At 43.3% G+C, this 15,802-nt stretch overlaps 1 protein-coding gene across 4 annotated transcripts in view; it reads left to right on the top strand.

The window, feature by feature from the left end:
• The window catches only part of twin (CCR4-NOT transcription complex subunit 6-like twin), a 144,857-nt gene extending 131,987 nt beyond the window's left edge, over positions 1-12,870 (top strand). For all 4 annotated transcript variants that reach the window (XM_089580975.1, XM_089580973.1, XM_089580972.1 and 1 more), the window contains 4 exons: positions 525-676; positions 4,731-4,991; positions 8,503-8,689; positions 10,016-12,870. In XM_089580975.1, coding sequence (XP_089437101.1) covers positions 525-676; positions 4,731-4,991; positions 8,503-8,689; positions 10,016-10,223 — 808 coding nt within the window. In that variant the 3' untranslated portion in view covers positions 10,224-12,870. The remainder of the gene's footprint in view (positions 1-524; positions 677-4,730; positions 4,992-8,502; positions 8,690-10,015) is intronic.
• The last annotated feature ends 2,932 nt before the right edge of the window (positions 12,871-15,802 follow it).

Here is a 15,802-nt window from a genome sequence, read left to right as displayed (position 1 = left end):
CTAGGTTTTTGTTTGGAATTTGGCAGTACTCTGCCTGTCATCATGCCAAAAAAATTTTTTGTGACTATTGCCACGACTGCGGTAGTTTTTAGAAAGCCCATACACATATCTCCTCTGTCTGTTGGTCCCTTCATTAATTTTGTCATCAATGGAAAGTTGGCCATAAAATTGGCTCAGGCTTTTAACACCCTTTTTCCTGTTGGTTTCCTGCAGTGAGGAGTTTTACACCCTTTGCAGTCCTTTGCAGCCCACTAGGAATGGCTGAGCTCATGTTCCTGGCTTACAAACAGCCATAGTAGATGCCGAAATTTCGCAGTTCTCTGAATACCCAGTGTTGAGACCAGCAAGTTATTAAATAACAAAAACTGCAAGTATTAGATGCATAGTATCTAACCCTTCCTCTTTGTTGGTTGGGCATGCTAAAGTACAGTTTTTAAAAGCAATGTATTCTGTGAGCAGGTGTTTGGCAGAAATACCTCATGTGGTTCCACTGCATAATCTAATCCTGCCTAATGTGATTGCAGGTTCACGCTCATAAAAGAGCACCTTGTGGAGTTCAACCAGCTGGCCATGGCTACTGCAGATGGCTCGGATGACATGCTCAACAGGGTCATGACCAAGGACAACATTGGTCTGATAGCCCTGTTGCAGTTCAGAGAAGGAATTGTGGAAAATGGTATGGGCTGCATCCGAATGCTTTCCATATAAACTGTTGTAAGGGCCGCACTTTTTTTTTTAATTCGGGTGTGAATCTTGAAGGTGTGGCCCATACACAAATTTTAAAAAAAAATCTTATAACCGTATTTTTTTCTCAATTGTCTAGTCCAAAACAGGGGGTGCGGCCCATACACAGTGCAACCCTTACGCGAGATTATACAGTATATCTGTGCACTTAGAGACATAAAGCACAACTAGGCTGATATTTTCTGTGAACGACAATTTCTTAATGAACTCTTCTTTTTTTTATTGAAGCATTTAAAATTTCAGATAATGCTTGACCAAGCTGCAGTATTTGTTGAACAAAGTTATATTTGGTTCCTTTGCACTGTCTACTAACCTAAATAAAGTAATTTGGAAAAAAATTCTTGTGCTCCCAAGCAAATTCTTAGGGCTGGCACAGTAAAGGGGTGGGGGGCCGGGTTTTTAAATTCCTTGAAGTCAGTCTTCATTCAGAGAGCACAAAAAAAATTTAATGGAGTGGGGCAAGTCAAGTCTGTGACTCCTTTGATACCTAGCGTGGTGTGGATGTCATTGCCATTGCAGTCACCAACTTATTAACCCTTAAAGGTCCTTAGGTGGGGTGTTATATGAGGGGAAACATTAATATATTGATCAGAAGATAGTTCCGAAAATATAACTGTGAATTATCAAATGAACTGACATCTGTTCTCTGAACTCCTCTATGTAGTGGAAGTGTAGTATCGATTTGAGGTTGTTTAATATTGCCTGTAAATGATTTAAGGGAGGATGGTAAGAAATGATTGATAGAACGATGGTAAGCTCACCTGGGACTCAGTTTGGTTTGCGATTATTTCTGCTTACGATAGAAAACAAAGTGAAAGTTTGCATGCTGCTTACAGTGTTTCTACATGCTGCGTACAGAGTTTCAGAAACATGGAAGCATGCCCATGTTATTCGAAGGCAAATTGATAAATTTTTTACTTTCTTTAAAGAGGGAAGAGGGCCTAAAAAAATTTTTATGAATTCACAATTACGAAACGTTCATGGAACATGTATTTTTATGTGCTGATCCTTAATAATAATTTCATATGAAGCAAGTCCTTGTGCATTTACATAATCTGTTATGCAGGTCTTTTCTGAAGAGCTAATATTGCTTCAGGAAGCTTGCTAAAATGCATGCGACTGGTTTGTCTTGACATTAAGCAATGCAGTGAGAGTAAAATTATCATCCTGCTTATCATAGAAGTTGACTTAGTTCTGAAGTTGCCACTCCAGAAACAGGAAGGAAAGTGTGCTCCCGTTTCTGTTGTGGAAACTTTAAAACCTTGTAACTTCAGATCTATGATAGTAGGCAGGAGGATAATTTTACCCTTATTGCATTCTTTGATGTCAAGATGAACCAGATCTATGGTAGGCAGGAGGATAATTTTACTCTTATTGCATTCCTTAATGTCAAGATGAACCAGTGGCGTGCATTTTGCATTTTAGCAAAATTCCTGCACCGAAATTTCTTAAAAGCTCTTTACAAAAAATTACATAGAATTGTTGTGCAAAAATTCACGTTTCTTAAAGGTGCACTGAAAAAGAATCTGAACTTGTCTTTTTGCTGTGGGAACTCGACCTACACGTTCCGAGCAGTCTTAGAAACTTCGAATTGTTGCTCTGTGTGGCCGATTTCCCTAATTTAAATCGGATTGGCGTCCGGCTCCCGCCTTTTTTTTTTTTTAATTCCCCACAGACGGTGGGAGGAGTCAAGCAACGCATGGAGTGCCTTTCAGGCAGTGGCGTGGCAGCTTTGCTTTTGCTTTTATTAGTTTAGGTTTCCGTGAATAAATAGATGTAGTCAGAGACTACATGGCTGCAAATTAGGCCCACGGAAATAAAAAATGCCTGGACTCATTGCTTTCGCTGATCACTACGTATCACTCCGCAATTAGGCCCACGGAAATAAAAATACACGTGGACTCTTTGCTTTCTCCGATCACTACGTATCACTCCGCCGACGCAAGAGCGGCAAGGCGCCGCGAGACTGGTTGTAAGGTTGGTCGACCCCTCCCACCATCTGCGGGGAATTAAAAAAAAAAACGGGGGAAACTGGGACGTTTAATCGGATTTAAATTAGGGAAATAGGCCGCACAGGGCAAATTCGAAGTTTCTAAGAACGCTGAGAACGTGTAGATAGAGTTCCGGCGGTAAAAATACGGGTTCAGATTCCTCTTCAGTGCACCTTTAACAACTGAGACTTCATTACTGAAAATTTACATTTAAGACCCTCTTCCTCCCTTAACCTTTCCTTACCACGCCTATGCAAATAAATCAGTTTGAACGATTGCACAAAATGCCCCATTCTGAGCAATCCGAGCTGCTTCTGGACAGGTAACACCACTCAGTATGTTGTAAAAGAAGTGTACTTCATTCGGAATCTGTTTTTTTCGTTAGATGCACGAGGGAATATTTTTAAACTTCACACGAAATCTGTCAACACGGAGCAATAGCACAAGCATGGCTGTCAATGTGACAGCCTCTTCTCGCACTGACCCTCCTCAGCAGTGACTGTATTCTCGCAATTTCGCAGCATTGACACCTTACTCTGTAGGTCCAAGCAACAGCTTTGTGCAAAAAAATGACTTCCATTCATCTTATTTAAGTTCAGACAGAGGTGATCACTCCTACTAGCCCAGACTATTGACGGGTGCCAGTCTGTAACTTTTGTTTCCGCCATTGCTGAGGAGATTCACTGCTTTCAGGGCCTCTCTGAAGCTACTGGGCAAGTTCTGAACGATTCCCTACCACCAGCACAGTAGCGGACAGTTATCTGCAAATCTGCCCAGTGTCCACCTTAACAGTGCAGTTGTTTTTCTTTTTTTTTATTGCCGGAAAGTTTTGCATGAAAAGTTTCAAGTTGAAAGTTCAAGTTGAAAAGTTGGATGGGCTCAGCCGTGTACACATGCTGTATACTCCGTTTCATACATAGCAGGCAACCCTGTGGAGGCTGCAGAAGTAGTGCATCCACGAAACCATGTTACTTTGCCATGTATCATTTGTTCTTCTCAAAGCCTCGGTCAGTGTTTGGACAAAAATAAAAAGCGGTATAAAACGATCTGATAGCATTGAAAATCAGTCGAAGCTATGAGGCACTCGGTGTTCGGGCCCTCTGGCTATAATTTTCATAGTGTGAACTACTTTTTAGGTGCGGATGGAGTAAGAGAGAGAGATTCACCCTACGAGCCACGAATCATACCATCACATTATTCTTACTTCTAAAAGTCCTGATGAGTCGCAGAACGAAAATGTGGCAAGAGGTAGCACGAAGTGCAGGAGGTTGCCACTCACAGTACTTGAGATTTGCTGCAACGAAATATGCCTATGTTCACGTCGATTGTATGGCGACTTACTTATTGGGCATAGAGTTAGCCTGCGCGAACAGGCACGCTAGCTTTGGCAGCATTGACTGTTATATATGAAACGGAGTATAGGTGTTCGAAAGCATGTATTTTGTTGTATCTTAGCATCTCTAATAGACTCTTTGGGAGATTTGAGTGCATTTGCCCTGGTGATGACACATACGGGTGGCATCGAATAAGACGCCGTTATTGACCGGTGTCCTTTATTGGGAGGGAGAACATTTGTAAGAGTGATAATAAACGTGCTGGGAAATTAATAAATTATCTTTACACTGTTTGTGTGTATGTGTGCCCGTTTCTCCCACTTTGAACATTGTCCCATGTCTAACCAGTTGCTGGAGATAAGTAGTAATTTATTTTTCTTGTCTACTGTAAATATTGTTCTCTCCTCAAGTCTTGGTGAAAACAGCTTCTAAAAAACATATGCTCCCTTGTCCCAAGATTCTGATCTTCATAGAAAGTAGGAAGAAAACAAAACATAGAGTAGCATCCTAAAATGTGCAATGTTATCAGGCCTACACTTCTGTTTCAATGGAGAGAAAAAGAAGAGGTGCAGATGATGTGCCCACTGTTTGCACTCCATTCAGCAGCCGGCAAGGCCATCTTTTAAAAAGCTCCTGACCTGTCTCATTGCTCGTCATGCAGGGAGCCCAGAGCACAAGAGCCTTGTGCCCCTGCAGCCACCAATTCTGGTGTGCACGGCTCACATCCACTGGGACCCAGAGTACTGTGATGTGAAGCTGATCCAGACGATGTTGCTGATGCGGGAGCTGCGCATCCTTGCTGAGGAAGCTGCGCAGATGTACAGGAGTGGAGCCCTTGGAGGACCGCATCGTAGGCTTCCAATAGATGCTTCCCACATTCCACTGCTGCTTTGTGGTGACATGAACTCCCTGCCAGAGTCCGGTGAGTTTGATATTATATTTAACAATTTTTGGTGTCCTTGCACATTTCCTTGTTTCAGTGGTTGGCACCAGTATACCGTAAAAACCCGCGTATAATACGAACCCGAATATAATACGGGGCTAAGATTTAGAGACGCGAAATGGGAAAAAAAGTTTCACCCGCGTATAATACGAGTAACACAAGCTCATAGAAGACATTTATTCAAATCGCATCCCGCACTTCACTTCAATTACTTTGTTCTTCAGTAGCGCTTTCTTCGAACATTTCTTTGTCCGACAAATCATCCCAAATGTACTCATCTTCCGTGCCATCGAGGGCGTTCGAGATGCCGCACTTCTTAAGCCCGCTTCAGCCGCCCGGTTGGCGTCACTGCAGGCTCACCTGAGCGCATCCACTCTGCGTAGCACTGCCTGACTGCGTCCTTGAACGGTTTGTTTACACAACCATCAAACGGCCGCGAAAGCTTTGTCGCATTCCGCTGCACGCGAAAAGGGCTTCTTTCTGTTGTGGCCATCCACGAATGCTTCCTTCGACGACACCAAACTGCCTCCCGGCCGCACCGTTGCCGATGTTCTCCGCAGCCAAAATCGCTTGAAAGTAGCCGAGTACTGTTTTCGAGACCGTGACATCGTGCTCTCTAAAACAATATCCACTTCACGAAGCGTGCCTTACATGCTAGCACGTGCGTTGTCAACAGGCGCACGGCACACCGCGACCCCCCGGCGCACCCAACGGATCAACAAAGAAACGACGTCGTGACGTCGTTTGTCGAGAGTAACGAAGCCAAGCCGTAGCCACGCGCCAATAGCGAAGCGAAGCCATAGCCACGCCGCAAAAACGAAACCAAAACATCGAGTAACTTCGAAAATTTTTGTTCGGATCCGCAAATAGTACGAGGCGGAAATTTAGGACGCTAATTATGGGAAAAAACCTCGTATTATACGCGGGTTTTTACGGTAGTTAGTGTGCAAACATGAGGTCATTAAGTTTGCTCCGCATTGCACTGTAGGTGTTGCAGAAATCTGTTTCAGGCATGAAGTGGCCTCAATATGAGAAATTATGTGATGCTAAATGCCGCAGTATTCTAGCTATTTCGAACTCTGCATGTTGTTTCATGCAGAGTTAGTATTGATAGTTGCATTGAAAGCTTGTTGTAGAGGGTTTACTACTTCAAAAGTGCAGTCATTGTTTAAGAAGCCACTGCGAGATGTAGTAATGGCATCAGAATTGGCAGTGTGGCTTGCAAGGTGTATGTGGCCTAGCAGTAACTTTCGTTGCGGAAGCAACACTACGCTAGGTGTGAGCTATTTCGCGGAGCCCCAGAGAGCCCCAACTGCACATGCGCAGAGACAGTTACTGCATAATTTCCTTTCCTCAAATACAATTTTCATTGTTTTCACTATGGCCCCTCTTTCTCTTTCTTCTTTCACTCTTACTTCCTCCCTTCCTCTGCAAACGAATGACGGGTGTCCACCGAGATATGTGAGACAGTTACTGCGCAATTTCCTTTCCTCAAATACAATTTTCATTCTTCATTACGGCCCCTCTTTCTTCTTTCACTCCGACTTCCTCCCTTCCTGTACAGTGCGGTTCAGGTGTTCACTGAGATGACAGAGAATTACTGCGCCATTTCCTTTCCTCAAAAAGCGTTGCGTTCAAAGGGCAAGGCATCGCGCCGAACGGGTAGTGGCGTTCCTTGGACTAGCTCCCTGGCAGCGCTACAACACGCTGTCGCGTTCCACTCCTAAAGGCGAAGCTTAAGCCTCATTAATTAGCAGTTAATTTGTACTTAGTCATTAATCAGTAATTTGCCATTGATTAATAATTTGTCATTACTTAGTAATTAGTACTTAATTATGTGTGATGTCATTCAGTGGTGACGTCACCTGTGCCACAGAGGCAGTCAAAGTGGTGCGGAAAACGCTTTCGCCTCTACGCACTTTAGACAGTCAAAGTGCCCCCTGAGATGCTGCCGCCGCTGCGATTGCCGCGCCATTGCTTCCGAAATTCTACTCGAGGTGGCCATTGGTCAAACCACAGCCAATTTTCATTACATGCATTTTTCTTGTCATGACACTGTATTCTTTTGCCACTGAAGTCTTGGATGGTCATAATTCAGTGGTCGCTGGAGGGATAATTTCTTAGAGAGTATTGATTACATTCTGCATGAAATGAGCTGCTCAGTGAGGGGATGAAACAAGCTCGCATCATCCCGCTTGGTAACTGAATTGGTCTAGTTTTTTTTCTTCCCTTGTCATTTGTTCTCCTCTGTAGCAACCTCTAGTTGTTTTTTCTCCCTGGCTCCGAGCGCACTGAAGGTTCTCGGCCAGCGGTGCGGCCTAGCAGCAGCTGAAAAGAAAGCTGCTGCCGGCCGCACGTTAAAGGCATTTATCGGCTGTTGCAGCCGTCGCTACCGTCGCTTTGTTTACGTTTGCACCGGCGTTTTGCCAGCATTACGATGGATCCCGTTCTCGAAGTCGTCAACGAAGTTCTTGCAAATAGACACCTTTAGCATATTGTGCACCTTGTTACCGTTAGCGGAATACCGGGAGCCCGCCTACCGCCAGTGAGCAGGCGCGCGCCTGCAGCATCGGGTACGTGGCGCCATCTGGCGACGTCAAGGAGATTTGCTCGTGCATTGGCTGCGCCTCAGTGATTCATGGCTTCTCATGTCCTAGTGTTGCTAGAACCATTGGTTCTAGCAACACTGCTTTGTCCTATGACATCATCACGCTTGTACTTGCGAGTTTGGCCTGTGGCGGCGATACCTGTATTTTGGTTCTTGCTCTTTTCTACGTTACAAGAGCTTTGTTGTCAGTAAGAGTGGCGTTTTTGTAATTAGGAGCTGGTATTCTGTCGATACAAGCCAACTTCAATTTCTCCTCAATGTCCCTTTAAGAAACTCTGCAAGAACTTTCCCCACAAGAACACCTCCCTGCAAAAGAGCTTCCCCGCACATTTACACGAAGATGTGGGGAAGATTTTTTTTTTTCTTTCTTGCTTGCTTGCTTTGTGATTGTTGTGCAGATTCCCAGGAAGTGCCATTGAGATTGCTCATCGTGACAGGAGTCAGTTGTAATTCCTGGTCTTGTGTTCTTTTCACACTGATCACAAGAAATTACTTTTACATCCATTATTATCATCTTCCTTACAACACATTGAGTCCCATGATTTCCATTGCTGGTGTATGTTCATAAGTATTATGGAAGTTCAGCCCAGTAATAACTAAAAGAGCAGCTTTTGGAAGTGGGGAGCTTCTTTTCTGATACACATAATGAAAATACCACAATCTCTATCATTCTTTTCCTCTGGAAATTTTTATTTTTTTTTTGCATTGTCCAACATCTCTTGTTCTTTGTGCACTGTGTCACCAGCACATCATAAATGGCTCAGTGTCCCACTTACCAGCAGTGTCCGATCCCTTTATGCAAGCCAAAGTAATTTTTCAGATGTGCGAATGTTTGTTTACTACGGAACCTTATGACTAAAGATGCTATGTTTCTTTTTCCAGGTGTTGTTGAGTACCTGAAGACAGGCATTGTCTCATCAGACCATCCAGACTTCAAAAAACTTGGTTACAAGGATTGCCTGCGCAAAATGTGCCTAGAGTCCAATTCACTCGTTGGTACATCGTACACTCACGCTTTCAAAATGAAGGAAGCCTATTCAGATGGAATCATGCCCTACACAAACTATACGTAAGTAACCACTTTGATGTGTTCTGTTTATCTGCAGTAGCAGCTTGGTGGTAGAGCAGTCTTGTGTACTGTTCACTACAACAGCGGCAAAGTTAGTCCTCATCGATTCAGGCCTACATCCAGAAGCGACTTTTTTTTTTTTTTGCCTAATTTGTCATTGGGCAATTTACTTCGGTTCATATCTTTCCTAACTGCAATCATTTCGTGTCATTTCAGAGATAACAAAGGCTCCTTATACTTTGGGCCCTTCGTTTTCTTCCCTCTTTTTTTTTTTTTTTACACGAAAAATAAATAACTCCTCCGCACTTTTTGCTTGGGACATAAAATACTCTGTATTTTGCTAGTTATTTTTAGAAATACTTGTTATAATTAATAGTTGACATCAGAATCTGCTCATCTGTCGGTTGTTTCTTTACTTTTTCATTTATTGCAATTACTTTTTTGCCACATTCACTATCAGCCCCATATGCAACACTCTTGCATCTGTGCTTGACCTGCCTGCCTTTGTTTGCATGCTGCAAAATCTTGGAGCTGAGTGTCATTAGCATGGGTAGTGCTGTCTTATCAGTACGTGTGTTCCAGCTTCTCTTCTAAAACAGTTGTAAAACTTATCTGTCGAATAATCCAAGCATGAAAAGAGGTTTAAAATCAGCATTTTACTAAAAGACATGCACTTGTTTCCTTGCTGTTCCTTTGGCTTTATGCAGTGTGCAAATTACTTTCTTCAAGCTGCAGTTTTGGTCAGAAATTAAATTTGACCCGATTTTTAAGAAATCTGCTCAGGGTACAAGAATCTGTTAAGACTGGATTTTACCTGAAAATAGAGGGCCTTGCTTATACTTTGCACCAGTGGAGATATACTCCAGTACCTTCGCTTAAGAGCTTTGGGATTGCATGAATTGAGTTCTCTGAAAAACTCACACCTGCCAACTCTCCCGAATTGTCCACTAAACTCCCAAATTAGCTTCTCGATGGCACAGGCACGAAATTATTTCTCCTGAAAATTGTCCCCATAAAAACTCCCTGAACAATGCACATAGGCAAACCATAATCGGTAGCACAGGCTGGTTATTGTCCAAAGCCAGCACAACCACTGCTATAACAGCTGCCATTACAAGTTTTCAGACTTTGAATATATGGACCTTTCTTTTATGATGAGCCACCAGCTTTCCTGCAGGACTAATCATGTTTCTGACCAATTTTTCAAATGGAGCGCAGTGCAAAAGTTTGGTTCTTCTAACTGAACAGCGTGCATCTGGCCATGCAGGTTTGGCCTTCAGGGTCTGATGGATCAATGGGATGTGACATTAGTGCTGTCGTATGCAGGTTTGACTTCAAGGGCGTCATCGACTACATCTTCTTCTCGAGGCCAAGCATGTCAGTGCTTGGGGTGCTGGGGCCCCTGGACACTCTCTGGATGGAAGAGAACAAGGTGGTGGGCTGCCCACACCCCCATGTGCCCTCTGACCACCTGCCCTTGGTGGCCCAGCTCGAGCTACTGCTCATGAGCAATGGCCTGCTGCAGCGCAGGTAGCAACAACAGGATCCAGCCCTCTCCCATCGTTGTCGTCTGGCCCTCCCTGGTTCTTCATTCTGTGTAGACTTGCTCGGGTCCTATGGTTGAGGTGCTACACCTGCTGCTCCTCACTGGACTCATTTTGCTGTGATCACTGCTGGCGCCACAGACTGTCTAGTGCCGTGTGCCAGTTGGCCCCCCGTGTGTGGTTCATCCCAGTGTACCATCTTACAAAGAAGGGTGGTGCTTTCCCCGTGCTAACTGCGGTCCTGGGACAGCTGGGTTAGCAGCAGCAGCAACTCAGACCAAGGACACGAGTGACTCTTCTCTATCATTCCTTTCGCTCTTCGACCTCTGCAGAGCACTTCAGTGCCTGTCTCAAAAAGGCCATGTCAAGGCTACGCAACATTTCTAGGATGTATAAAAACTATTAAATGGGAGAGGGAATCCTGCAGTCATTGCTGTTATCATGGTCATGTTTCATTCACTGTCCTTCCGGTTTTTGTGGTCTCCTGCTTTTCCAGGCGCAAGCTCCTTCTTTTGTATAAAAAATGCATTCCTAAGTGAAATTGAATTTTTCAGCTTTTTGAGCAACAAGTCACTACTGTTGTGAGAGGCTGTAAGTGCTATAACTTGCACAAGACACTGGAAAAAAGAGGCATAATTCTGCTTTGAATTAAGTGCTATAAGGCACAGCAGCACAGTTATAAAACAGCAGCAAGAAGCCAGCTAAGGATAATAATGTCAGACCATTGTGACTTTCTCATTGGTGCACCAACATATTTCCCATCTAAAGTTACCTGCAGATCTCTGTTATTGCATTCTGTTAAAACTTGCATTTATGATAACTAGTGAAGTAAAATTTTCTAACGGCTGGACCTACTGACCAAGAAATGGCCATTTCCAGTGATGGTGCTAGCAGTCTGGTTTGAGGCAAAGTGATGTAATGGTCTTACATGTCTCAACATTGGGCTTGCTTTGGGGAAAAAGAAAGCAGCTTGGTCTGATGACAAAACTATGTAGTAGTTATGACCTTGCAATCAACTGGGTTCTGTTGACCTCTGCTGTAAAGTACGCACAAGGCCTGCTAAGGACAAAGTAGGGCCGCCGCTTATTACGCACCTGTGGTGTGGTGCATCTCCCGACACCGTCCACTTCCAGGTTTCTTGCTTGCTCCCCACTTTCATTTGAGGACTGCACAAGAGGAATGGCATTTGCTCTTCTTGCGTCACACTTAACTGCCATTTGAACGCACAGAGCTCAAAAGGAATGCGGCACACAGACTGTGAGAAGGCACCGCCTCTTGGAAACAAGAATGTGAAACAAGGCTGGAAGCAATTTTTCGTGCCTGCGTGGAATACATTGGTGTGTGCAGCAAGACACTACTGAATCTTTTGCACATGGTCCAGGCAAGGGCTGCTGCAGTGTGGAACAAGTATCCATGCATGCTCTATGCAGCCACATTCAGCTAAGGCTGCCTGTCAGATTGGTACAACAGCTTGCATGTATTGTCACTTATTGCAGCTGGAGCAATGAGGGAATGTTTCAGTAATGTGTGCCTACTCGCAGTTTCATGTCATTCCATGCCATTTCACGGTGCATTGCTCTTGGGCAAAGATGTGACATTTTCATAACCACATGATCTGCCTAAGGGGTGGAGCATTGCTGGCACAGTTCATTCTTTTTGGTGCTGCTTGCTCATGCTTGCATGGCATGTGGTTAGGTGGGTTGCTGTCTTGTCATGGTTGTGCCCTTGGATACATAGTGTGGATACGTAGTGAAAAGGAGAGGGCTAGGCACAAGTCCATTTGTACACATTTAATGCAAAATTATGGTCCAAACCCTGAGTATTCGTGATGTGCAGTCATGTGCTGGTTAGGTGTAGCATTTCATTTGTTCATGTCTGAATACCACCAAAGCTGGATGACCCAGGATAAGGTTTGAGAGGAGTACTTTCATTTGCTTTTTCGTGGTCTAGCTGCTAAAGCATCCTCCATATTCACATGGGGATGTCATTACAAATGAACTGATTTCTGTTCTGGCCACTTGCTGTACTATAGTTGCTTCATTTCTTTTTGTTGTAGTTGTTGGCCATGGTCTGTTGTATTTAAGATTCATGTATATTCTGAACAGTCCTGATCAGGGTACACTTTGGGAAGACCCATCATGAATTGGTGGTTACCTCCTGGCCCTATTTTGCGGCCTGCCACTTTTGGAATTTTTTCCAATTGTTTGTTTTTTAATGAGTAGAGGTCAACAAATTTTTTTTGTGATTCAGTGTTTTATGCATAGTGTAGATCGTTTTTCTTGCCCCGTATTGTAGAATAAGCTATTCTGTACATTGCATCAATGTATATAGAAGCTGAAAACTGACGTGTCATGAACAGGCTTTACCCATCAAGCATGACTAAATTTTTTATTTTTTTTTTCACCGCATCCAGTATTGCATAATGCGTGTGCAGGATGAAAAGTGCGTCGTGTGAAGCTGTTGTCTTTGCTATGATTGACTAGATGTGGGTGTTCCATTTTTCATGCAAGTCACACCATACAACAAGGGTTCCAAATTTCAATTTTTCTAACCCTTTTTTATGGATGTGTAAAGTCTCCTTGTTATGAGTGTTGTAGAGAATTCTTCAAATTGAAATAAAACATGGTTGAAGTGCTTTGCATTCTGTACTCAGTTTTTTCTGCGAACATATTAAAACAATCACTGGCTTGTTTCGGCCATGGCACAGTTGTCTTCTAAATGGAATTGGCCTAACTTGGAATTTACCACACAGATGAGACCTCTGGGATTCGGCTAGTAACCATTGTAAAGCACGAATAATCTTCTCCAGGTTTCACATCAGTAGTTGCACAATTTTTTTTTTTGTATTTACTATGGTGTGCTTAACGACAGCCTTCCGTGGCTGCTCGTCGTCCTAACTCAATCAACCACGTGTGGAAGCTCTGATGGCCCATGAGCATTATAATCTTTAAAAAATTGCAGTGACCCTTAAGCTCTAAGCTATCGTTGCCTTCGTGATATGGACCTATAGGCATCATTAAGGGGGGGGTGTGGCTTTCAAATCTCGAAAATCTCAAATCGAATTTTAGAAAACAGATTTCTTGTCTACAAGGTCTTTCTAATGATATCCCGAAAAAAATTTCCCTGTAAACAGTGCAGAAGTCTCTATTAAAAATGTTACGACCGTATATAACAAAAAACTCTAATATTCCTGAAAATGAAAGTTTTCTAAAACTGGTTTTTGACTTGACTGCCCTGCTTGCAGAAAGCATACATGACAATGGCTTCAGGGATTTTCGTGCAGTTTGTTGCATTGTTTTTCCAGATAAATTCTTCATACAGCGACGTTCCTACATTTTTGAATTACTTTCTCTTTTTAGTCCATCATTAATTCGACTTCATGTTAATGAGTGCATTATGCAAGCGTGTGTATGACATTTTGTGTTGAGAAATATCGGGCTGCTAAAAATATTTGGAGAATGCCACGGTACCAACCATTCCTTTGAGTAAAGCTTAAAGAGTGACTGCAGACCAGAACATAAGTATTGTTGTCACGCCAGGCTTTCTGCAGGTTTGGTATTGCAGTGAAGCACATGAAAAATTTACAATGTCGAAGCTAGTTAAGATATTTCCGTGAAATTTTGTATTTTGTAGACTTTCAAAAAGCATGCCGAATGTCATGCTCTGCACGAAAAAAGAAAAGGTTATGAGTGAAAGGCAATCGAACCAGTGGCCGATGTCGACGCAGAGACGTTTGCAGCATCCGCTGCCCTTTTCCACTTGAGTACTCTTGTTGCCTGTGCCACTGCTTCTCCACACGTACCTCCAGTTCTTCATCAGTTTCATCAACTTGACGAGCCCGCTTTGCGACTTATCTCTAGCCAACATGGCTTCATGACAATCTCTGTTGTAGGGATCGCTAGAAGCAGCCCGGTGCCTCTAAAGCTCATTCGAAGAACTCGTCCCGGTGGCCGGTTCTGGCTCCACGTCTGTGCTGTGTCTAGGTGGTTAGAGTTAGCCTTTATTCAGCAAGAGCGAATCACGTGGTTAGTCAAGTGACACAACCGGCGAGAGCAAATGGTCGGAGCGGTGGTAACAGCTGTGACAAGTCACGTGGTGTAATGTCACAGCCACACCTCTGGCGAGCCTAGAGGTTGAATCCAAGCATCATTTAACCACCTTCAGCTTTGCATGCGAGAAGTGGAGCTTTTCACTCCAAAAAATTTCACCTCTGAAACCCATTTACCCCCTTAAGGCCCCTAATGTTAGTCGACAGAAAATCTACATTTCTGCAAATTGAAAATGAAGAATTCACGAAATTCCGCGGTAGACGTCAAATAATATTCGAAAGTAACAGTATGAATTCTGTTAGCTTTTCAAGCTAGTTAAAGCGGCCTTTGCCACAAGGCTTGAGAGCCGTTAGGAGAAGCCAGCCAAATATTCAGTAGAGCGGTAAGCTGGGCTAGTTGGTTGATGTTCATCTTAAAAAAAGGGGGGTACTGCACCCGTTGTGTCCACTTCTTCTTTGGTCTGTTTTTTAGCGCAGTATCGCCCTTTTCGTAAGATGAAAGCCAGATGCTCGACTGGACCCCTGAACCCCCCCGCGCTTGTTGCGTAGTCTTCATCCCTGGTAGCACATGATGCTGCCACAACATTGCAGCAATGTTACCTATGTTGTACTTTGTTGCACAACGTTCAACAACTTGTTACAATGTTAGCACAACGTTGCAAAATGTTGCGCAACATTAGCACACTTATAGCAATGTTGTTTAAACATTACTGATGGGATGTTGCTGCAATATTAGACAACAACATTGTTAAAACGTTACACACGCAACTCAGCACCAACGTTACACTGCCATATGTTAGCGTAACGTTGCAAAATGTTGTTTTATGTTTCTGTGAAAATATATTAAGGCGAAAAATTAATGGCTCATACTCGCAGCCATGACCCTGTCTGTGTCCATACATCTGAAGTGAGGCATACCTTGTCATTACTACTCAGAAGTCATGACTAACTAGTCATTAACTAGTGAACTAATTAGTAATGGCTAACTAGTCATTAATGAGTCGTCCACTAATTAGTCATGACTAGTTAGTCATTAACCAGTCATGACTAGTTCGTCATTAATGAGTCGTCAACTAATTAGTCATGACTAGTTAGTCAAGTAATTAGTCATGACAAAGTAGTCATTAACCAGTCATCACTAGTTATTCATGACTAGTTGGTCATTATCCAAATAGTCATGGGTCATGACCTTCTGTGTGCCTACGGCAAGCTGTGGGGAAAGGCTATCGCCTCGCGCACTATGGATCGTCAGAGTGCACCCTGAATTTTTTTGTTTCTAGCACGAAATAAGCACAAAAATTTATGGGGCGTCCCTAAAGTGTTTCAGTGAGCTTTTCAAAAATTCTAAAAATGTGGCGGTTGATAAAGAAAGCAATTTTTTTTTATTAAAAGGCTTTCAGCCGCGGAGGACCTCTTTAGTTTTGGAAAGCGCGCTAATCAGCTAAAATTGCTGATTGGTGTCCTGAAGGAATTGCGCTTTCGTAGCCGCGGTGAAGACGATAAATATAAAAATAAAATACA

This window comes from Amblyomma mixtum, chromosome 3, assembly GCF_055824585.1.
Source record: "Amblyomma mixtum isolate Tamu chromosome 3, ASM5582458v1, whole genome shotgun sequence".
NCBI classification, from domain to species: Eukaryota; Metazoa; Arthropoda; class Arachnida; order Ixodida; family Ixodidae; genus Amblyomma; species Amblyomma mixtum.
The sequence above is the reverse complement of the archived record's forward strand: the minus strand, read 5'-3'. Positions and strand labels throughout refer to the sequence as shown.